The 24702-nt window shown below is 38.9% G+C and overlaps 1 protein-coding gene across 1 annotated transcript in view; it reads right to left on the bottom strand.

Annotated features, from left to right (window-relative positions):
• LOC124590493 (myosin-I heavy chain) overlaps nt 1-24702 on the bottom strand; it is a 219827-nt gene that overhangs the window by 101538 nt on the left and 93587 nt on the right. The window contains exons 16-22 of the mRNA XM_047131657.1: nt 22460-22654; nt 21363-21564; nt 13970-14124; nt 8585-8809; nt 8293-8427; nt 5377-5606; nt 4841-5021 (exon numbers count right to left, since the gene is read on the bottom strand). Of these exons, the coding sequence (XP_046987613.1) occupies nt 4841-5021; nt 5377-5606; nt 8293-8427; nt 8585-8809; nt 13970-14124; nt 21363-21564; nt 22460-22654 (1323 nt within the window). The remainder of the gene's footprint in view (nt 1-4840; nt 5022-5376; nt 5607-8292; nt 8428-8584; nt 8810-13969; nt 14125-21362; nt 21565-22459; nt 22655-24702) is intronic.

Below are 24702 nucleotides of genomic sequence, written 5' to 3' on the forward strand. Positions count from 1 at the left end.
CACTTGGAAAGTGTTGAAAATTGGTAAGGACTTAGATCCAATTATTACAACTGGAGGAAGGAGGAGGTGCATCAAGTAATTACATTCATGAGTAGATTCTGTTTATTTCCTTGGATACTGGGTTGTAGTACAAACTGATAACATGAAATGAGCTGTTTGAAACACTACACTGCAGACTTGTAATGCAAGACAGACTTCCAACGTGCACTGAAAAGATAATTTGGTATTAGATGCTCTTAGGTGATAAGGACAAATCACATGACAATATGTATAGCCAGACAATTATGTTAAACAATGGAAAATCCAGGATGGAATGCCACAATATTCTGAAAAGTATAGATTGCTACCCTCCATACAGTGATACGGCGGAGATGTTGAGTCACAGACAGACACAACAAAAAAACTGCTAAACAAGTAAGCTTTCAGCCAAAAGGCCTTCTTCTGAAGTAGACAAAAAAAAAAAAAAAAAAAAAAAAAAAAAAAAAAAAAAAAAAAAAAAACACACACACACACACACACAGAGAGAGAGAGAGAGAGAGAGAGATTCATGCAAGCACAACTCACATACACGACTGCTGCCTCTGATCACTGAGGCCACACTGCGAGCAGCTGCCCCTGATGGGATTAGCATCTGGGTGGTGGGGTTAAGGATGAGGCTGCAGCAGGGAAGGGGAGGGATGGTAGTGTAGGGATGGGGGACACTAAAGTGCTGCTCATAGGAGCACACAGGCACATGGTGGAGAGACGGTATGGTTAGGTGCAGTCAGGAGATTAGATAAATGGTGGGGGGAGGGGCGGTGAGGAGAGAGGTAAGAATACAGTGGGTGCATTGATGAAATAGAAGGCTGTGTAGTAATGGAGTGGGAGCAGGGAAGGGGATAGTTGGGTGGAAGACAGTGTCTACCGAAGGTTGAGGCCACGGGGTTATGGGAACATAGGATGTATTGCAGGCAGAGTACCCACCCGCGTAATTCACAAATGCTGGTGCTGCTAGAAAGGGTCTAGATGGAGTAGGTTGTGAAGCAGTCATTGAAGTGAAGAATGTTGCTTTGGGTAGTGTGCTCAGCAACTGGATGGACCAGCTGTTTCTTGGCCAGGTTTGTTGGTGGTCATTCACGCTGACATAAAGCTTGTTGGTTGTCACGCCCACAAATGTAGCACAGTGGTTGCAGCTTAGCTTGCAGATCACATGACTGCTTTCACAGTAGCCCCACCTTTGATGGGATAGGTAATGCTTGTGACGGGACTGGAGTAGGTGGTGGTGGAAATATGAATGGACAGGTCTTGCAACTAGGTCTATTGCAGAGATATGGGTCATGAGGCAAGAGGTTGGTAGCAGGGGTGGAGCAAGGATTGATGAGGATATTGTGTAAGTTCAGTAGGAAGTTGTATACCATTGTAGGAGAGGTGGGAAGGATAGTGGGTAGGATATTCCTCATTTCAGAGCATGATGAGAGGTAGTAGAAACCATGGCAGAGAATGTGATTCAGTTGCTTTAGTCCTGGATGGTACTGAGTCATGAAAAGAATGCTCCTTTGTGCCAAGACATTTAGACTTTGGGAAGTTGTGGGTGAATGGAAAGATAAGGCACAGAATATCTGTTTCTGTACAAGGTTGGGAGGGTAATTTCGGTCTTTGAATGCTTCAGTCAGATCCCTGATTTATTTCAAGAGGGAATCCTTGTCACTACAGACGCAACAGCCATGGGTGGTTGGGCTTTATGGGAGGGACTTCTTTGTAGGGAATGGATGGCGGCTGTCAAAGCGGAGTATTGCTGGTGATTGATAAGTTTGATATGGATGGACGTACTGATGAAGCCATCATTGGGGTGGAGGTCAACATCAAGGGAAGTGGCTTGTTGGGTTCAGGAGGACCAGGTGAAGTGAATGGGGGAGAAGGCGTTGAGGTCCCAGAGGAATGTGGATAAGGCGTCCTGGCATTCAGTCCAGGACACGAAGATGTTATCAATCAGTCTGAGCCAGGTGAGAGGTTTGGGATTCTGGGTGGGTAGGAAGGGTTCGTCTAGATGGCCCACAAATAGATTGACATACAATGGTGTCATGGGGATGCCCATTGCCATATCAGGGATTTGTTTGTATGCGATGACTTCAATGGTGAAGTAATTGTGCATGATGATATAGTTGGTCATGGTGACCAGGAAGGAGGATGTAGGTCAGGAACCAATTGGGCATTGGGAAAGGTAGTGTTCCATAGTGGCAAGGCCATGGGCATTAGGAATGTAAAGGGAGCAGCATCAATAGTGATGAGCAGGGCACCATGCGGTAAAGGTACAGGAACTGTGGAGTCAGTGGAGGAAGTGGTTAGTGTCTTTTATATAGGAGGGTAGGTTTTGAATAACAAACTGAAGGTGTTGGGCTACAAGAGTAGAGATTCTCTCAGTGGGACAGGAAGTATGTAGCGGAAGGGGGGGGGGGGGATGTGGGTAGAGGTGAGAGGAGTGTTAGGGGGGAGGAGAGAGAGAGACTCAGGGGAGAAGTTTGGGGGTGAGCCTAAGGATTTGAGGAGAGTTGGAGATCCTGTCGGATTTCTGGAATGGGGTCACTGTGGCAGGGTTTTTAGGTGGACAAATCTGACAACTGGCAGATTCTTTCCACCAGGCAATCCTTGCAGTTCAAAACCACAGTGGTAGTGTCTTTGTAAGCAGGTAGGATTTTAAAGTGGGGATCCGTTTTTAGGTGGTGGATTGTAGTTCTTTCTGTGGATGTAAAGTTAACTTGAATGTTGAGAGATCTGGGGAATGATGGTGAGGCAGAGTTTGAGGTTAAGAAATTCTGGAATGTTAACAGAGGGTGATTTGGGGGGATGAGCAGTGGGGATGGAACATGGTTAGACGGAGGAGTGAATTGAGTCAGGCAGGGGTTCAACATTGGTATTGAGTTGAGTGTGATTTGTACGGTTGGTGGCAAAAAAGTGTTTCCACTTTAGGGACTGGGAGTAGAAGAGAAGGTCTTTAACAAGTCCAGCATGATTGAATTTGGGAGAGGGACAGAAGGAAAGGTTCTTGGAGAGGACTGATACTTCCGTGGGACTAAGGCTTTTTTAGGAATGGTTCATTACTGTGTTCAAGATCTGTTTACTTGATTCTGTGTGATGGTGACACGGAATATTGAAGAGTACAGTAAATGTAGTAGATCTGCAAGGTAGGGTTTCTGGGGTGTGGGTGAGGTCTGGAGGCTCTTCTAGAGGTGGTGGCTAGTGGTAGTCCAAGGCAGAGTAGGTGGTTAACAGGTTGGAGAGTTTTTTGAGGTGACTGTCTTGCTGCTCTAGTTCTTGGAAGGCAAGAATATCATAATGAGAGATGGGATACAGGAATTTGGGATTTAAGAGCAAAATAATTTTATGGATGAAGATTAACAATTGGCAGAATCTAACCAGCTGGAGGCCATTGTGGAAGGAGGGGTTGAAGCTGGAAGTGGGCAATTTGGTGATAAGGCCATTTGGGGGGATTCAATGAGCCAGGCAACAATGCAGCAGCAGTATGTGGGACTAGATTCTGGCTAGGGATGAGGAAACTTTTCTGTAATGGCACAGATGGAAGGCACAAGGATCCATAGTGGAGGATAAAAATGTGTAAAAATACCAAAGCAACATATAAATGCCTACAAAAACACTCAAAAACATACACGAGAAAATCACAAAAAGGTCAGAATGGATTAAGTATGGAGAAAAGATGAGACCTGAGGCTGCCACCCATTCCTTATTAAGATGTCCCTTCCATACAGCCTAGACATGCATAGCCATTGCATCTGTAATAACAAGCAGTCCCTCTCAAAATATACCAAGGGTCTCATGAAATCCTTCACAGACTGAAATTTCCCTTCCAACCTTGTAGAGAAACAGTCTCCCATGTCTTATCTCTCCAGTTCCCCATCACCTCCCAAAGTCCCAACATCTGGCTACAAAGAAGCATTCTCCCATGACTCAGCAACAACCAGGACTTGAGCAACTGAATCACATTCTCTGTCAGGGTTTTGACTATCTCCTGTCGTGATCTGAAGTGAGGAATAGTCTACACACTATCTTTCCCACCCTTCTCACAGTAGTATTCCACCACCCACTGAACCTACACAATATCCTCATACATCCCTACTCCACCCCTGCCCCCAACCCATTGCCTCACGGCTCATATCCCTGCAATAGACCTAGATGCAAGACTTGTTCCATACATCCTCCCACCACTACATTCCCGTAACTTCCCCTGTCCTCCTCGACCTTTTTTTCCCCCATTGTCCTTCACCTGTCTATCCCTATTCCTCCTTCCATTCCAGCATTACACAGCCTTCTATTCCACCAGTGCACCCACAGTAACTTCTCTCCTTTACCACCACTCCCCCCTACCCCCACGTCCTGCCTAATAAACTGCTCCTAGCTGCCCTACCCCGTCTCCATCATATTCCTGTATGCTCCCACAAACAGCACTTTACTGCCCCCCCCCCTTTCCTTGTCACATCCTCCTCCTTGCCCCCACCACACAGATTCTTTCTCCCATCATGCGTGGTTGCTTGCAGGCCAGCCTAGGCCGCCTGAGACACTGTTCACGCGTGTGTGAATTGTACTTGCATGAATATCTGGTGTGTGTGTGTGTGTGTGTGTGTGTGTGTGTGTGTGTGTGTGTGTGTGTGTGTGTGTACACTTTCGACAAAGGCCTTTTGGTCAAAAGCTTACTTGTTAAGCAATCTTTTTGTTGTATCTGTCTGCAAGTCAACATCTTTTCTATGTGATGAGTAGCGATCTACCCTTTTCATAATATCATTATTATAATTATATTGTTTTCTATGATGCTACCTTCTTTGTTAATTGCATTAAAAAAGTCTCTGACCTTAACAACACTGTAGACAGCTTGCGCATAAAGCATATTCAACTCCACAGGGTCTTGTGATAGTTCACGAGTTGTTCTGAACAACCGTCTCTTGAAAACAAAACGATTCTCTCCACTTCCAAGTGTAGTACTGTTGCCTCGCCGACTCAGAGTAGCAAAACTTCCACCTTTACTCTGTTTCCTGAAATAAAACAAGTATACAGACATAAAATGAGCTTTCTGTAACAAAGCTGTCTTTCGGTCACAATAACTTACACATACTCTCATTTTAAACCATATAGAGTTTGTGAAAGAAAAGGGATAAACAAAAATGAATGGAAGTTTGAAAACAACAGCTATGAGACAAATCTGTGTCAGTAATCTGGAGAAGAATGCAAGTTTGTAATCTTAAGTTCAACATTAATTTCTCATTTATGTCTGCTTATTTACTGCTCAACATTCAGCTGTAGGATAACTGGTTGTCATACTATAATTTATATTCTAAACAGAATTACAGTTTCAAATATTAACTTCTGGTAGGGGAAAAAATTACTAACATCTCCCAAGCGGCAATGACATCATAGAGGAAGTCATGGGCACGGACATGTTCCTCTCCATCTGGTCTACTCTGATAGATGGCCCAACCTTCCAGGTTTCTCAGACCAAGCTTTTCTGCTAGCTTTGCTGCTGCATCACTTGCTGTGTCAGTTGGATGAACATCAATTGCTTTTGTACGCCCATCCAAGAAGAAAAACCTACATACTATTGTTCCAAGTCGACGCATTGCCTGTAGAAAAAATTCTCAGCTTATCACTTTTTTAAACATAAAAATCATTTTAAATGTTAGCATAAATTATTATGATAATATGTATTGTAAATCCATACATAATATCATGAGATACAATCAACATATGAAAAATGATAAACGACACTCTGAAAAAGAGAAAAGAGAGAGAGAAACAGACATTATGAATGTCAGCAGATGTAAAATTCCTCAAGTGATATCACATAGAAGGAGAATCTGATGCACAAACTTGCTGTCACAAAGATTCCATTATTGCTGGAGGTTCTGCATTTGGCAGCACAAGAGAGAACAATGAAACAAAGTTCTGTTCAGAAATTTCAGATTGAATGTTCTCTTCATGTTGCCAGTGAAAGGTGGACTATATGAACTGCAATACTCATTAGAAACAACATAACTATGTCATAATCATGTATACAATTGTAATATTATTACGTATCTTTCATTTACTTAATGGGCAAACTTATTTAAATTGGCATATAATATTCAAACATGTTGTTATAAATTCCACGAGTGCTGGTCCTGAAAGTTATGCAGAACTTCTGTGAGGTCTGGAAGACAGGGGATAAGGTACTGGTGAAAGTACCATATGGGCATTTCGTAAGTTGTGTTTGGATAGCTCGTTGGTAGTGCACTTGCCCACAAAAGGTAAAGATCCCAGGTTTGAGTCCCAGTCCGGCACACAGTTTTAATCTGCAGGAAGTTTCGTGCATTTTATGTTGGTGTTAAAGGCTGGTGCCTCCTGCAGATGTTGAAATAGAGGTTCAAATGGAGAGATGCATAGTAAGAATTTGAATAAAAGTACTGGACATACACATCAAAAAATATCCTGAATGTTTAAAAATGCAAAATTTTTGTCCCTTGAAGAATCCAGAACAATTAAATGTAGATATGAGGCTTAACCTTAAGCTGAGAAGTCCAAGGTTTGAAAAATGTTTTGCACGTTCAAAAGAAGAGACAATTACATTTCCAATACTCAAGGCAATACACCACCTTTTAATAACACAAGATAATCATTTCAGACATAAAAAATCTCTGCAGTATTCTCTGTCATGTTTCTAGCAATCAACAACATGTTTTTGATGCTAAACAGATATACAAAATATTGAAAAGGCCCAAAACCAACTTCACTAAGAGTGATGTCTCTACTGTATTTGATTCCACCAGATGATTCTATCCACAGTGCCTTTATTATGGTGCAATGAACAATTTCATTGAGGAACCGTGTACTGACATGATATTGGACTGTAAACCATATAAAAGAAATGGAGAACCTCCATATCACTTAATACTTGCAGTCACTATACTTACGCAACACAATTACTCTTCTTCAGAACAATTCCACTGTCACAAATCTCAAACAACTGTGGGACAATCATGGTGTTCTGCAAGAGGTGCACATGTGTGTCCCTGACTGCATACATAATATGTTTAGAGTGTAAAAATGAATAGGTTTTTAGGCAGGAAATAAGTAAATGGCATGGTATTGTAAGAAATTGTTGCAATATCTGCAAACAATTATAGAAACTCAATGCTTAATGTAAACACTGAAAGCTCTAAGCACAAGGAAGCATAACATACTTTGCACAACTGGGCAGAACATTCTGTTACTCGTTGAGTATTGCATCAGGTATAAAGCTATATCATCAGTCATACATTAGCAACCACAAGTGTGAAACAACACACAAAAAATGACATGCTACTTCTTACCTAAAAAAAACATGATTTGTGCAAAGCACATCTACAAATATCAAAGAAACTCTAATTTATGGATGTTAGTAGCTTTTCGTCCTGTGTAAGTATATAAACAATTATATGAACAGCTGCAGAGAAGAATGTCTGGTTTGTGGGCAGCTACAAAAATGAGATGATACACTATCACACACATATATAAAAATGTATGAAAGCATGTATGTTCCATATCTTCTCCTAAATCACTGGATTGATTTGAAGCAAATTTGGTACACAAACTACTTATTATTTGGGAAGAAGTTCTGCGGGAGTAAGAACCACCTGGTACCCATAGTGGTGTGAATGGGGGTGAAATGATTGGTAACCCCCAGCATCTAGAATGCCCTGCACAAGTGGCAAGGTGCAGATGGGCACACTCAGGCAGAGAGAGAGGGGAGGAGGAGATGGACAGTGAAAGAGTGTGGATGAGATGAACAGTGAAAGAGAGTGGATGAGATGCACTGGGAAAGTGGGAGGGGGAGGAGCAGATGCAAAGACAGAGAGTCAGGAGTAGGAGATGGGCAGAGAGGGAGTGGAGGAAGGAGTGGACAGAGAGAGGGGGAGGAGGAGATGGTCATAGAAGGGGAGGAGGGGATTATGAGAGGGAGAGGGAGGAGGGGATCATCAGAGAGAGGGGAATGAGGTGATGGTCAGAGGGAGGGGCGCGAGTAAAAGGCTAGTAGCTATATATTAACTAACCTTTGTATGTATGTCTATTTGGTATCTATTTTTCTTCAGTGGGTAAGTGGTTTCCTATACACAATTTTTTAAGGCATAATCATATTTTTCACTTTCTGTTATGAACAAATACAAACCGATAACTCTTACTTGTCAATGTTAGAGATTTTTAAGATGAAAAGAGAAACATAAATATTATTCAGACTTATGAATAACAAGATAATTCAAAAGGTTATTACTTCAGTTAGTAGAAGCTACTTACAGCTATTTCCACTGCAGATGGTGGATATTGACGACATGACACTTTTGTATTCTTGCAGTTATCTAAGCACCACTGAACATATTGGCGAAGTTTCCCTTCTAAGGCAAGATTTTTCTTTAGGAAGCATACAAAATACTGAAAGTAAATAATTTGAACATTAGTTACTATCGTGCATTCAGATCCAGTGAAGGCAAAAATAAAGTAACAACCACGCAGTCCATAAATGAAAAGCCTTTATTGTAAATAATGTGTTTGATAAAAATAATCTGAAATAGCATATGTTACTTAGTACCTTGAAAAGAAGTTTACTTGGAGGAAAGGACACAATACATAAACACAGCAAGAGCCACACCCGTTCAGTTGATTCAGAATTTGGATTATTTGTAGCTTGGCGAATACACTGGACAAATATCTCATCCCGAAGCTCTTCACGTTCAATACCATAGCCAACAATAGATTGTATTGTCTGCAGCTCAGCATCAGCTTTCAGTTCTCCACGAATGTATTTGCACAGGTCCTTAGAAAAAGAGAAAATTATCTGTTACATACAGCCCAACAGGATGACTTTCTGATTAACAATTACACCAGTAAAAATATTTTACTGGTTTAACTTAAGTCAGACAATTTGATAGATGTAAGAATGAAACTTGAAACTTCCGTGTTCAACAATAATGTTTAATGAATAACAGTATATGGGAAATTATATCTTTGTTGTTTAATAACTGTTGAAAATGTGTGCCAGTTTGGATCTCACTTGTCGATACCAGTGAAGTTGCAGAAAAGTGTGAATAAGAGAGGGCACGCACTAAGAACCTAAATTTGTCCCATAGTGTATTAGTTGCAACCTGGCAATGCTAATTTCCCCCCATTTGTAGCTATCATGGACAAAGTTCATTTAGTTAATTGTCCATCTGAATAAAATTATTTCAAGACACCACTAAGTTAACAATTATAAAATGGAAATGACTGCAATAATAGTAAAAATGAACAGTAGAAAGCTCAGGTTGGAATATCAACAATATTATAAAAAGGATAGATTGCTACTCAACATGAAGATGACACACTGAATTGCAGACAGGCACAATGAAAAGACTATTACATATAAGCTTTTGGCCAAAGCCTTCTTCAGAAAAGAAGAAGACTTTGACCAAAAGCTTATATGTAACAGTCTTTTCACTGTGCCTGTCTGCAACTTAATATCTTATCTTTACTGTGAGAAGAACTATATCCCTTCAGTAATAATAGTATGTGGTCTAGTGGGAGTGTTTTTGACTAGCAATCAAAATTTCTTGGGTTCAAACACAGACACTGCTTAAATTTTATATAAAAATCGTCTGCAATGGCGGCCGAAGACTTCTGGTATAAGGAGACATTCTGCCTACTGCCTTGTCAAAGAAGGCAGAGGAGTGGACAGAGGTTCAGGTCAATCTCTTGCCATTGGGGTTAGAAATTGTTCCTAAAAGCAGAGGAATTAGCAATGATCAATGGCACAAGGATGTACAAGGGAGTGGAAACCCCTGCATTAAAGATACATAATGTGTATCCACAGCACATGTGTCTTGCAATTGAAGACAGTATCTTGATGATAGCTACCTCTCTCTGACAATGCCTTCCTCCCCAGGAGAAGACTGCCAAGATTTAACCACGAGAAAGAGATTGTATAGTCAGTGAAAGATAACAGTCAACAGTTCAGAGGGTGGAATGTCCAGTTTGAACATGATTGGGGAGCTATAAAAACGGAAATGAAAAGGCTCAGCTAGATACAGTCAAGGTCAGTGAAGTGAAATGGAAACAAGATAAGGGTTTCTAGTCAGATGAATTTAGGGTAATACCAACAGCAGCAGAAAATGGTATAACAGAAGTAGGATTCATTATGAATATTATGCATACCAGATAGCAGCTAAGCAAAGCTACTTGATCTACAAATATCTATTGCAAATAATGTGTTAACCAAAATGTGTAATGTAATGTTATTGTTGTTGTGGGCTTCAGTCCAGAGACTGGTCTGATGCAGCTCTTCACGTTACTCTATCCTGTGCAAAGTTCTTCATCTCCGAGTAACTACTGCAATCTACATCCCTCTGAATCTGTTTAGTGTACTCATGCCTTAGTCTCAATCTACGACTTTTACCCTCCGCACTTCCCTCCAATACTAAATTGATGATCCCTTGATGCCTCAGAACGTGTCCTACCAACTGATCCCTTCTTCTAGTCAAGTTGTGCCACATCTTCCTCTTCTCTCCAATTCTATTCAGTACCTCCCCATTAGTTACATGATCTACTCATCTTATCTTCAGCATTCTTCTGTAGCACCACATTTCGAAAGCTTCTATTCTCTTCTTGTCCGAACTATTTATCGTCCATGTTTCACATCCATACATGGCTACACTCCATACAAATACTTTCAGAAAATACTTCTGACACTTAAATCTAAACTCGATGTTAACAAAATACTCTTCTTCAGAAACACTTTCCTTGCCATTGACAGTCCACATTTTATATCCTCTCTACTTCAACCATCATCAGTTACTTTGCTCCCCAAATAGCTACTTCTTTAAGTGTCTCATTTCCTAATCTAATTCCCTCAGCATCACCTGATTTAATTCGACTACATTCCATTATGCTCGTTTCGCTTTTGTTGATGTTCATCCTATATCCTCCTTTCAAGACACAGTCCATTTCATTCAACTGCTCTTCCAGATCCTTCGCTGTCTCTGACAGAATTACAAACCTCAAAGTTTTTTTTTTTCTTCTTCATGGATTTTAATTCCTACTCCAATTTTTTGTTTTGATTTTGTTTCCTTCTCTGCTTGCTCAATATACAGATTGAATAACATCGGAGATTGGCTATAACCCTTCTGAACCACTGCTTCCCTTTTGTGCCCCTTGACTCTTATAACTGTCACCTGGATTCTGTACAAATTGTAAATAGCCTTTCACTCCCAGTATTCCAGCCAACATTGTCAAAAGCTTTCTCTAAGTCTACAAATGCTAGAAACATAGGTTTGCCTTTGCTTAATCTATCTTCTAAGATAAGTCACGGAGTCAGTATTGCTTCACGTGTTCCAACATTTCCATGAAATCCAAACTGATTTTTCCTGAGGTCAGCTTCTACCAGTTTTTCCATCTGTCTGTAAGGAATTAGTGTTAGTATTTTACAGCCATGATTTATTAAACTGATAGTTCAGTACTTTTCACACCTGTCAATACTTGCTTTCATTGGGATTGGAATTAATATATTCTTCTTGAAGTCTGACAGTATTTCACCTGTCTCATACATCTTGCTCACCAGGTGATAGAGTTGTCATGGCTGTCTCTCCCAGGTTATCAGTAATTCTAATGGAATGTTGTCTACTTCCGAGGCCTTGTTTCAACTTATGTCTTTCAGTGCTCTGTCAAATTCTTCACGCAGTATCATATCTCGAATCTCATCATCATCTACATCCTTTTCCATTTCACTATTATTGCCCTCAAGTACATTGCCCTTGTATAGACCCTCTATGAACTCCTTCCACCTTTCTGCCTTCCCTTATTTGCTTACAACTGATTTTCCATCTGAGCTGTTGCTATTCATAGAAGTGGATCTCTTTTCTCCAAAGGTCTCTTTAATTTTTCTGTAAGCAGTATCTATCTTACCCCTAGCAATATATGACTCTACATACTTACATTTGTCATCTAACCATCCCTGCTTAGCCATTTTGCACTTCCTTTCGATCTCATTTTTGAGACATTTGTATTCCATTTTGCCTGCTTTATTTACTGCATTTTTATATTTTCTCCTTTCATCAATTAAACTCAATATCTCTTCTGTTACTCAAGGATTTCTACTAGCTCTTGTCCTTTTACCCACATGATGCTCTGCTGCCTTCACTATTTCATCTCTCAAAGCTACTCATTCTTCTTCTACTGTATTTCTTTCCCCCATCCTTGTCAATCATTCCATAACGCTCTCTCTGAAACACTCTACAACCTTTGGTTCTTTCAGTTTATCCAGGTCCCATCTCCTTAAATTTCCACCTTTTTGCAGTTTCTTCAGTTTTGATACACAATTCATAACCAATAGATTGTGGTCGAGCCCACATCTGCTCCTTGAAAGTCTTACAATTTGAAACCTGGTTCCTTAATCTCTATCTTACAATTATATAATCTATCTGAAACCTTCCAGTGTCTCCAGGCCTCTTCAATGTATACAACCTTCTTTCACGATTCTTAAACCAAGTGTTAGCTATGATTAAGTTATGTTCTGTGCAAAATTCTACCAGATGGCTTCCTCTTACATTTCCTACCCACATTCCATGTTCACCTACTACTTTTCCTTCTCTCCCTTTTCCTACTATTGAATTCCAGTCCCCCATGACTATTGAATTTTCATCTCTCTTCACTATCTGAATAATTTCTTTTATCTCATCATACGTTTCTTCAATCTCTTCGTCATCTGCAGAGCTAGCAGGCATATAAACTTGTACAACGGTGGTAGGTGTGGGCTTCATGTCTATCTTGACTACAGTAGTGCATTCATTATGCTGTTCGTAGAAGCTTACCTGCACTTCTATTTTTATTATTCATTATTCAACCAACTCCTGCATTACCCCGATTTTATTTCGTATTTATAACCCTGTGTTCACCTGACCAGCAGTCTTGTTCCTCCCACCACTGTACTTCACTAATTCCCACTATATCTAGCTTTAACCTATCCATTTCTATTTTTAAATTTCTAACCTATCTGCCTGATTAAGGGAGCTGACATTCCACGCTCCGATCTGTAGAACGCCAGTTTTCTTTCTCCTGATAACGACATCCTCCTGAGTAGTCCCCACTCGGGGACCTGAACGGGGGATTATTTTACCTCCAGAATATTTTACCCAAGAGGACATCATCATCATTTAACCATACAGTACAGCTGCATGCAGCCAGGAAAAATTATGGCTATAGTTTCCCCTTGCTTTCAGCTGTTTGCAGTACCAGCATAGCAAGGCCGTTTTGGTTAATGTTACAAGGTCAGATCAGTCAATCATCCAGACTGTTGCCCCTGCAACTACTGAAAGGCTGCTGCCCCTCTTCAGGAACCACAAGTTTGTCTGGCCTCGCAACAGATACCCCTCCATTGTGGTTGCACCTATCACTGAGGCACGCAAGCCTCCCCACCAACGGCAACGTCCATGGTTCATGGGAGGAGGCATAATGTAATATGTTTACTCATTTTGACATTTGTGAATAGCAGGAATGTAACTGTACAGCTAGTAACACATTTTACAATGGTAATTCAAATTAAAATCATAAATTTTTTGCTGAAATATTATTTATTGTTCACAAATTGCACAAAGCTGAATCACTTTTTATCATAATCTCTCCCACAAAAAATGTAAATTCACCAACTACATTTGATACCTTAGATATTAAATACCACAGATATGAGACATCTTAGATATCAGACACCATAATTTCTTGTTACTATTGATATCTTCACTAAAAAACAACAGAGAGCTTATTTCCTAACACTTTTGAAGATAGCTTCTAACCCATCACAATGGTAACATTTGAACTGTCGCAACACAGTAATTTTTCAATAACAATTAAAGCAAGGTTATTCATCACTCTAAATACAAACATCTTACATAATATGCAATCACTTGTGATATTACTTTCATTTGTAATATGCAAAAATATAAGCACTTACCCGAAAAATTACACACGCAACACTGACATTGTCTGGATCATACATATGTATGTGTGAGTTAGGAATGCTGGAGCCACGATAATACGTCACCATCTCATATTTTGGCATCACCTCAACAGGTTTATTTTTGCGAGTAAGTGTTGCCATAATTGTACCTGTGAAAATGATACATAGCTACCATCAACCACCCACAGAAAGATAATGTTACGTACATTCCAACAACACAAATAGAAATTATTTAGTATCAGAAGCAGTACCATTAAAAATAAGTTTGTAACAAATATTTGATATTTTGACCATTTTAGTTCTATGTAAAACCAGGACAAACACAAAAGTGTCTCTCAGAAGGCTGTAATAATAAATAATCTACAAGATCACAAACATTTCAGATAAATTACAATGTGCATGAGAGAGACTGGAATCAATGACAATGCACTAAACAGAATATTTCATGCTTTGGTTTTTATGAGATTCTCAGTCATCACTTCTAAATTTTAAAGTAGACACACACACACACACACACACACACACACACACACACACACACACACACACACACACAAAATCATTATTATGGATTCTCCCTCATGTTGCCCCACTCTTGTTCTAAAATGGGGAGTCTTACAAAGACTTGCCTGTTTCATCCACAATTCTTTTTCTACCTTTTACCAGATGAAAGAGCCCCAAGTTCCAAAATCAGGTATTTATATAGTTTTCTACTTGTGTCTATCAATATGAATATCCAACAACCTACTTTTAAACGTGCCTGTATGTTGTTCAGTGGCTCCTATATGTAGTGAGTAGCAATACATCCATATCATATTGTTATTCCATCCTGGACTTTACATTTTTTTCTGATCACCAGTCTTCAGACTTGTTTGAAATGACCTGCCGTGGATTCCTCTCCTGTGACAACCTCTTCATCTCTGAGTAGAACTTGCACCCTGTGTTCTTAATTGTTTGATGAATGTATTCCAATCTACAGTTCTCTCTAGTACCAATGAAATTATTTCCTGATATTTTAACACATGTCCTATCATCCTGTCCCTTCTTCTTGTCAGTTTTTCCCATACAGAACCTCCTCAATCCTTACCTTTTCAATCCACCTAACTTTCAACATTCTTTTGTAGCACCAAAGCTCAAAGGCCTCAATTCTTCCTGGTTTTCCCATCATCTACGATTCACTATCATACACCGCTGTGCTCCATATGTACATTCTCAGAAATTTCTTCCTCAAATTAAGGCTTATATTGTATATTCCCTGTGTGTTCCTATAGGTTATGCATATTTTTCTTTCAATTCAAACATCATACACCATTTTACATTACTGAATCTTCTCCAGGACAACAAATGCTATGAACATGTCTTGATTTCTCTTCAGTCTTATTTCCATTATCAAGCCCATCAAGACTGCCTCTCTGGTGCCTTTACCTTTCCTAAAACCAAACTGACTCTCATCTAACAGAGCTTTTATTTTATTTTCCATTCTTCTGTATATCATTCTTGTCAGCAACTTGGCTGCATGAGCTGTTATGCTGATTGTGTCATAATTCTCAGACGTACCTGCTTTTGGTATCTTCAGAATTGTGTAGATGATATTTTTCCAAAAGTCTGACGGTATGTCACCTCCCTTACAGATTCGACACTCATCTTGAATAGTCTTTTGGTTGCCACTTTCTCCAATGATATTTTAGAAATTCTGATGGAATGATATCTACCTCTTCTACCTTATGTGACTTCAAGTTTTTCAAAGCTATTTTAAATTTTGATTGTGATATTGGATCCCCTATCTCTTCCATATTCAATCAAGTTCCTTCTTCTTTCATGTCATCAGACAATTACTTTCCCTCATAGAGGTCTTCAATGTACTCTTTCCACCTATCTACTCTCTCACATGCACTTAACAATGGAATTCCCATTGCACTTTTAAAGTTGCCACCCTTGGTTTTAATTTCACCGAAAGTTGCTTTGACTTCGCTATATGCTAAGTTAAAATGATTACTCCTTTTTCAGTTTCTTCGCATTTTCCCTGTAGCCATTTCGTCTTGGCTTCCTCACTTATTTCATTCCTAACTAATCTGTGTTGCTGTATTCCTGACTCTCCCCGAACATTTTTGTAGTTCCTTCTTACGATGATCAGTTGATTTCTTCTTTACCTACAATTTCTTTGCAGTAACATCCTTTTCTCTATGATTTTATCCCCAATGTCTATGATTACCATTCTTAGGTATGTCCATTCTTCTTCAACTGAGGTATTCCTTACCACAGTATCCACATATTTAGCACACTTCAAACGCATCTCAACATTCCTCGGTTTTTCTATATCCCCACTTCCTCCCACACTGACTCTTCTGGATGATTCTCTTAAAATTTCAGTCTACTCTTTATCATTACTAAATTGTGATCCAGGTCTATATCCGACCATGGCTATGCCTCACAACCCAATATCTGACTTCAAAATCTCTGTATCACTGTGATGCAACTCTGCTGAAATTTTCCCTCATCTCTGGGCCTTTTCCAAGTAAATCTACTCCTCTTGTGATTCTTGAACAGATCATTCACTTTTACTATCTGAAATTTACTGCAAAACTGAATTAGTCTCTCTCCTCTCTCAATCCTACTACCAAACCCATATTTTTCTGTAACCCTTTCTCTTACAGTTGCCCCTACAACCACATTCCAGTCTGCATGATTCTCAGATTTTCACATTCCTTTACATACCGAATTACACAGTTCAGTATCCTCATATACTTTCCCCATTTCTTCATCTTCTGCTTGCGACATCTGCATGTATATCTGAACTATTGTCAGCACTGATTTGCTGTTGAATCTGATGAGAACAATCCTGTCACTGAACTGGTCACAGTAATTAACTCCCTGCACTACCTTTCCTATTCATAACAAATCCTACTCCCATTATACAATTGTCTGCTGCTTTTGATATTACCCAATATTCATCTAACCAGAAATCCTTATCTTCTTCCCATTTCAATTCACTATTCACTGCCCCCCCCCCCCCCCCCCCCCAAACTTACCTAGGTTGAGCCTTTGCATTTCCCTCTTCTGTTTTTTAGCTTTCCTATCATATCCAATTTTCTAACGTTCCACACTCCAATTCTAAGAATGTTATCCTTTTGTTGGTTATTCCATTTTTTCTCAGGGTTCAGCAGTTCGTTTATGGAGATCCAAATGGGGGACTAACCTAGAATCTTTTGCCAATGGAGAGATCATCATTATATTGTTTTCAATTACAGTCCACATGCCTGTGGATACACATTATGTGTCTGTTAAGGCAGTGGTTTCCATTGCCTTCTGCATTCACATGCTGTTGATCATTACCAATTCTTCAACATTTTAATGGGCTGTTTCCCATCCCAAGTGCAAGGAAGTGCCCTGAGCTCTGTCCACTCCTCTGCTCTCTTTGACAAGACTGTTGGCAGAACAAGGGTGACTTCTTACACTGGAAGGCTTCAAGCATCATTGCCAATCATTTTTGTTCAAAACGTAAGGAGTGGCCAGGTTCAAATACAAGACCTATGACATTTTCATTACTAATAAAAGATGCTAACCCTAGACCATGGCTGATTTCTATTTGTGCCTATATCAAATACTACACAGTGGTTGCAAGAAGTCCTTTCAGCCAACAACAAGACAGCAAAATAAGGGATATAATGATGAGAACGCACACAAGTGGAAATGGAAGGAAGATTAGGGTTTACTGTCTTGTCGATAACAATATCAGAAGCAACAGACCACAAAGTCAGAATGGCCTGGGATTGGGGAAGAAATCAACCACAGCCTTTGCAAATGAACCAATCTGGTATTCATCTTAAGTGCTTCAGGGAAATCAGGTGAGTTTAACGCTACAATAAGAAAGAACTAAGGAAAAGAAAAACTAAAACTGGCATCTCTATGGAAAAAACCTGCATTTAAAGCAAAAATAATGCATTTTTATGGTATACAATGATTTCTTAAGGATGTGTATACCTAACCATCTATTTATTTATATTTCTTCTTCTTCCTGGTCTCATCTGGTGTTATTATAGGATTATAATGTTATTCTGGATTTGGCAATGTGAGTGGTAGAGGATGGCTAGATGCCCTTCCTGTTGCCACCTCCTCCCCCAACCGCCATCCCCACTCCCCAATGAAATGTGTGTACCCAGCCTCTGTGTGTCTAGCATTACCCTTTGTGAAAATGAGAAATATTTTCAAAATTTTCGTGGATTGCATAACTGAGGATGCTCGCAGGTACCAGTCTAGTATTAACCTAGTCAGGTGTGGGAAACCAGCTAAAAACACATCCAGTCTAGCTGGCACACTGGGTCTCATCATTAATCCACCAGGCAGATTCGACCTGGGGTTGGTGCACCTCCCCAGATCCCAGAAGCAACATGCTAATGCCTGTGTCTATTCGGACATTTATTAAAAGTCACCTATTGAATATGGCTCATAAGACATTAATGTTATCATGACTACCTGTTCTATGCTTTCATAAATGAGTGTTGTGTGGGTTTTATATAAACTTGTGAACTCTGAATGACAACAAAAAAAGTTGAAAATTGTAGTCATTTTGCAGATAAATGGGTGGATGTAACTTGTATTTGGCTATGGACAGAAGCTGTGGAGTCCAATGCTTTCACATTTTGTGATATGAGTTCAGCAAACAAAATGTAAGACATTAAATAGACTCTGAAGTTATTAAGTCATTGATTATGTTCTTTAATAAATATACATAATTCTTTGGTAATATTTACCTTCAGGAGGTGAAATGACAATAAACAAACACAAAAGTAAAAGTGATGACATTATTCTAGCTTTCACTATTCATTCCTTCCTTGAGGAGGGGGGGTGGGGGAAGAGACATGAGTATAGGAACTTCCTTTCATTCTGGGTTCTGAGTGACCTGCCTTTCCTTTTTTAAAACTTCTCTATTCTATTCCTCTCTCCTCTTTGAAGAAGGAACTAATGTTGAAAAAGCTAAATTATTGTCATCACATAAAATTTTTCATTTACTTTTTTTATATTTTGTACAACACAATCACATGCGTGAGCATTTTACAGTACCTTAAATATTTTTTATATTTTGCACAACACAATCACATGCGTGAGCATTTTACAGTACCTTAAATAGTTTTCACTAGCCAGTGGTCATTTTCAGACTATAATTGATAACAAGAAAAGACAGAGAATCATTGTAGAACCTACAAAATGCCTCTCCTCTTTCTAACCATAGACAATCTGAAGAGAGACCATTGTTTTGTCTACACTGGTTATGGTATCCTGAAATGTTCAAGTGATGTTTGATATTAAATACAAAAAATTAAGTCTGAAGTTATTACAGGAAACAAATGAATTCATGAATCGCATAAATGCTATTGTTCAAGCCGCGTTTAATGATACATGGCTATGACTAAAATCACAATTTTTTCTTAAGGATCATAAATAATAAGCAAGGCCCATGGGCTTAGTGCGTAAATATTTATAGTTAAATCATCAGTATTTAGACATTTTTCTGTCACTTATTGCTTCTTTCACCTCTGGCAATGATTTGTATATATGAAAGGATGCCAATATGTATCATGGTTTGGAATCCTTTTTAACTGTAGAACAATAGGGCCATCGAGAACTGAGTAAGTAAGTCAGTTGGGAGGGAGAGACTAACATAACCCAATGTTGATCACATATAAACTGAGAGAGGTAAGTAGGAGTTTATCAGAAAGATCAGACTGCTTAAGTTTGCAATATCTCTTGATGTGAAAATGGTTGATAGTCCTGTGTGTGTGTAACATTAATGCTCTATATGAGTGCATTTGTATCATCTACAATTTTTAATACAGTTCTGCAGCTCATAATTAAGTAAACAGTCCCTTAAGTTGTGTTGACACTTTTCAGAACATTCATATGAGTCTCATAGCAACTTATGTGTACTTTTTCTTGGCAGTTGAGTGCTGTGGCATTTAGATTCACTCAGTGAAGCAGCATCTTTGTTTGCATTTCAATGTGTGCCTCACATTCTTGCATTTTCTTTTCATTTCTCTGCTCTGTTAGTTGCACAGCTAGACTGGGCATCAGTACAGTGGTCTAGTCACTGAGGATAAATTCCCTTTCTTTCCATTACATTGGTTGTTCAACATATTACACATTTGCAGCATCACTTTTCTTAAATATAAGGTAAGGTCAACATTTGCTTATTGAAGTTTTACTTCTTTGACACTGTAACAATAATCAAAAGTCCAGTCAGACGTTATAACTCCAGAAAAATGACAAGACAATATATTTTAATTACAAAACAACAGCAGTAGCCAGACACCAGTAAAAGAGCAGGGATCACCTCTGGTTTAAAAACAAGAAAACTCTCCTCCAATTCCAGGTTGAGGCTGTTGTTAATACTGATTGATGGAACTTCAGATAGAGTGTGATAGTACAGGGAAGGTGATCTGAAGACAGAAAGGATAAAGGAATGGGGAGAGACATCTGGCAAGCACATCATGGTTGAAAGAAAGTAGACACCAGACTCATGTGCAGGCTGAAGACACAGACAAAAAATTAAAGTGATAGGAAATATGTTTCCCAACTCTTTCTGGAAAGCACACTCTCAAAATTTCAACATTAAACCTCTCCATGATGCACAATGTATCTCTGCCTTTACATCTGTCAGTTTTGTGCCATTACAAATGATGTGTTGATTTCTTTATGCAAGAATGTCCTGAAGCCAGGCACAAATACAGCAAGATACTCAGAAAGCTCATATTTTGTTCAGCATAAGACAGTGCAGAACTTTGTTGAATGCCTTCCTGTCTATGGTGCTCTGGATCTCATGGATGAACAGAGCAAGCTGAGTTTCACAAGGTTCCTATTTGCAGAATGCATGTTGATTTTTACAAATGAGTTTTCTGTTCTTCAAAAACCTTACAAAACATTAGCATAACATGTTACATAATTGTACAGTACAAATGGAATTTAGATGAAGAAGAAATCAAATTAAATCTATAATTAAAAAAAAAACAGATACAATTAGAAAATGGCAGCTGTGGCCACATATACAGAATGAATAATAGGCTCACAAATAAAATTCTCAACTAAAATTTATCAATGAAGAATTGCAAAAACTGGCAATGGAATTTCATGAAATCCTGAAGTGAAATGGTAGATATGAATTTTTGGATGTGAAGTCTGCCAGTTATGCAAACACGGCCAATACAAGGAGCTGCAAATCAAAAAGATGGGTAGATATGAAGTTGTTCAAGGCAGAACAAAATTCAGAACTATAACTAAAAATCACAAATCTGCTGGAAAGCCTCCTGGACAAGCTACAGGGTGGATAGGAGTTACAGAAGAAGAAATGCAATGAATTGATGATTTGATTCTTAGTTGGCACACAAAAACTTACCTTCAGGAGTTCGTTCATGTGAGTTGAAATAATTATGGGCAAACTCCACAATATCGTGATAAGCATCATCCAGCACCTCCTTTTCCTGTTGCTCTTCAAGTTCTTGAAGTTTCTTTTCAACTCTGAACTTCCGACGTTGTTCTCTCTCAGCATCTTCTTCAGCACGACCATTGTAACGCCAGGAGTATGAGGATTGCACACCCTGTTGAACCGAAGTAAAAAATCATTACTAACAAATACTTAATAACATTCCACCTCCTCCCTCCTCCCCCTGTCTCATCCCATATTCTGTAAAAGTGAAGAACTAGGTTCCAAGAGAGTTGGAAAGGAAGGAAGATTCAGGTTTGGTGACCAATCAACAAGGACATCAGAGATGGAGCTCAAGCTCAGAAAGTACAAAGATCAAGAAGGAAATCAGCTATGTTCTTTTCATGGAAAATATTAATCAGCATAGCCAGACAGGACTTGAAACTTGGTTCTCCAAAAAGAGAGCTCAGGGCATTAGCCATTATACTACTTCACTCAGAATTAAGGATGTATTTGAGAAAGAGAGAGAGAGAGAGAGACTAATCATGTCAAAGGGGATATGGTATTGCAAAAATTCAGTATGTTATGTCATACTTGTCTTTTATTTGACAAGAACATATGGTGACAGATTAATTTCAACTTCCAGTTTATTCACAGCTACTGTCTTCAGTCTTATTTATTGAACAAGAAGTATCTACTACACATCCTGATTTCAAGGATTCAGTAAAATCGTCATATAAACAATAACAGTGCAAGTTAGTGAAATTTTGGTGCGAAATGGTGAGGCAGACAAAGACTGAATAAACGTCAGTAAATACAGAAAGAAAAAGGAAGAAAGAAAGAAAAGAAAACAACAGAAAAACAAAAGGTAGTACATTGCTGTTTATGTGAAAAAAAGGCAACCTATAACAGAAGTAAGTAGAAAGCAGTCTGCCGATGTATGGTTCAAGGAAAATGGGTATGCTCTATGGTTTTTATGCACATTTACATTAATAACTAAAGTTTCCTGTTTGGTTCAGTTTGAAATACATAAACAAAAATGACGACTCAAATAAATGAAAGTAGCTGACCCCCGATACTGTAGATCCACGTGAACTTGGCCTGCTGTGTCGTGGAGAGCCAGCAAGAGGAGAGCCTGGTGCGCGGTGTTGCTGAACACGTTCTACTCCAGGACTCTTTGGTCGTACTAGCTTGTGTGGAGCTGCAGGAGCAGATACGCTGGTTGGTGATGTTACATCATCATCGTCGTCATCCCGAGGAAGAACCTGGTAGAGAATTAAATTTATATTTAATATAGAATATAGACTGCAGACTAAAACAAATAAACAAAAGGTATCTCTAATATATTGAACAGATAAAAAAAGTTGATCTTGATAAAAAGTGACAAAAAAGTTGGCATGACACTGAGTTGTGGGACAAATTTTTACTTTTAGATATAAGATTTGGAAGTATTACCAATGGAAAACACTAGCCATTGGACCTTTTATGTTGCTTCCTCAACGAGGAAAGAGGACATGGCTGGGGAAGGTTGGAAAGGAAGAGTATGTCACTCAGACTCCAAGAGAAAATGAGGAGATAAAGATGAAGGAGAAACAGTCAGATAGGATAGGTCAAAGTAAAGGACTTTTCTAGGTTCACTTCGGAAGTGATAGAAGGGACAGAGTGAGAATTAAGTATCGAATTTGAGACATGCGTGGGCCTGCATCAGTTCCTTGCTTGAGTAAACTCTTTGTTAGTACTGCTTAGCAGTGGGTTTCTTTGCATCCCGAGTGGTGGGGCCTGGGGTGGCCCTGCAAAGGATTCAGGCACATGCATAACTCACTCATTATCAGCTGGGGTTTGGGTATGCATGGAATCTCACACAGTATACTGTCTTGCACCCCAAAGCCATGGTAGTCAGCAAGATTGTTGTTTACTTCGCGGACTGAGCTGTCACCTATTGGGCAACTGCAACTTTACCCTGTCTGTGCAGTGACAGGCTATATTCTGCAGTTATACGACAGGTGCCTCTTGCCTTTGCTGGTGGTTTTGGCCTCATACACTGCCCATGACTTGCTTTGGCATAATGCAACAATGACAGAGAGCAAAATTGTTTTTGAGTGTTGGTCAAGATTCACGAGAAAATGCCCCTTCGTTATGCAGTCACTTCAGAGTATCATTTGTTATTTTGACAGTAAACTGATTCAGGTCATTCTATTCGCCGTGTTTTGCTGATGCCTTTCTGTGGATCAGCACCCTGGTAATAAGAATCTGTCTGAGACAAATACTCATTTGGTTATTAGAAAGTGTCAGTTTCAGAAGGCGTATGTGTTTTTTTTTATTATTATTATTATTATTTCTCAATTAAAATTTTGGCATGTTGTCTCCATATTTATCTTCTTTTGATACTAGTGGGCCACATGGACTCGGTGGAAAACCATTGTGTTTCAGTTGTATCCAATTGCTGTTCAAATTTAATTTGTACTCTGAGCAGATGTTTTATAATTTGCTGAGCAACTGACTCAGAGATCGGTCAAAACTGAGCCATTCTCTATTTGTCTCATTTGTATGCTTCGAGCTCTTTGCTTGTCTGAGGTTTTGCTGCTCATAAAAGTACTTGGTAAACTCCTCAGTCTGCTTTACCCATGTGTACATTTCAAATTTTTTGCTTTTTACGGTTTGTATATTAGTGAAATAGGCTGATTCACAGCAGTTTATGTAAAGCCAAAAAGCAAAAGCCTGCTTCACAGATGCATACACTTGTTTAACTTCTCTGTTTACTATGATTATGTATATTAGTGAAACAGATAATTCTCTTTGGTTGTTTTGCACCTGTGTATGTAAAGCTATAATTTTTGTCTGTGTGAAATTTTTTTAAAATTCTATTTTTATATAATTGATGTTTGTAAATGACAAAGTCTGCTTTACAGACATCTACACTGTTTTATAGGTTTACCAGCAAAAGAGCAATTCCTTTTGGCTGCTTCACAACCGACTCTATAAAATTTTATAACTTTAATACTAATTTCCTCATCTGGCATTTGATTTCACTTGGTGCAAGTCTGCTTCACGACTCAGATTTCTGCTTTCCCTTATAGTCCAAAATAGTGAAACAATAATTCTTTCCTGTTTAGCTTTTTGCTGTGTATGTAAACTAGTTGACATTTTTAGTATTTTCTAACGTTATTGTCTACACCGTATCTGTCTGCTTTACGGACATATGAATACGTATTTTGATACAATTTGGGTATTTCTCAGAATGTAACAATTTGTTTTCAAAGTTAGCCTCTGTGGTGATCAAATATTACTTACTCTGGCAATTAAAAATTTCCCT

The sequence above is a fragment of the Schistocerca americana genome, chromosome 1, assembly GCF_021461395.2.
Source record: "Schistocerca americana isolate TAMUIC-IGC-003095 chromosome 1, iqSchAmer2.1, whole genome shotgun sequence".
In the NCBI taxonomy this organism is placed as follows: Eukaryota; Metazoa; Arthropoda; class Insecta; order Orthoptera; family Acrididae; genus Schistocerca; species Schistocerca americana.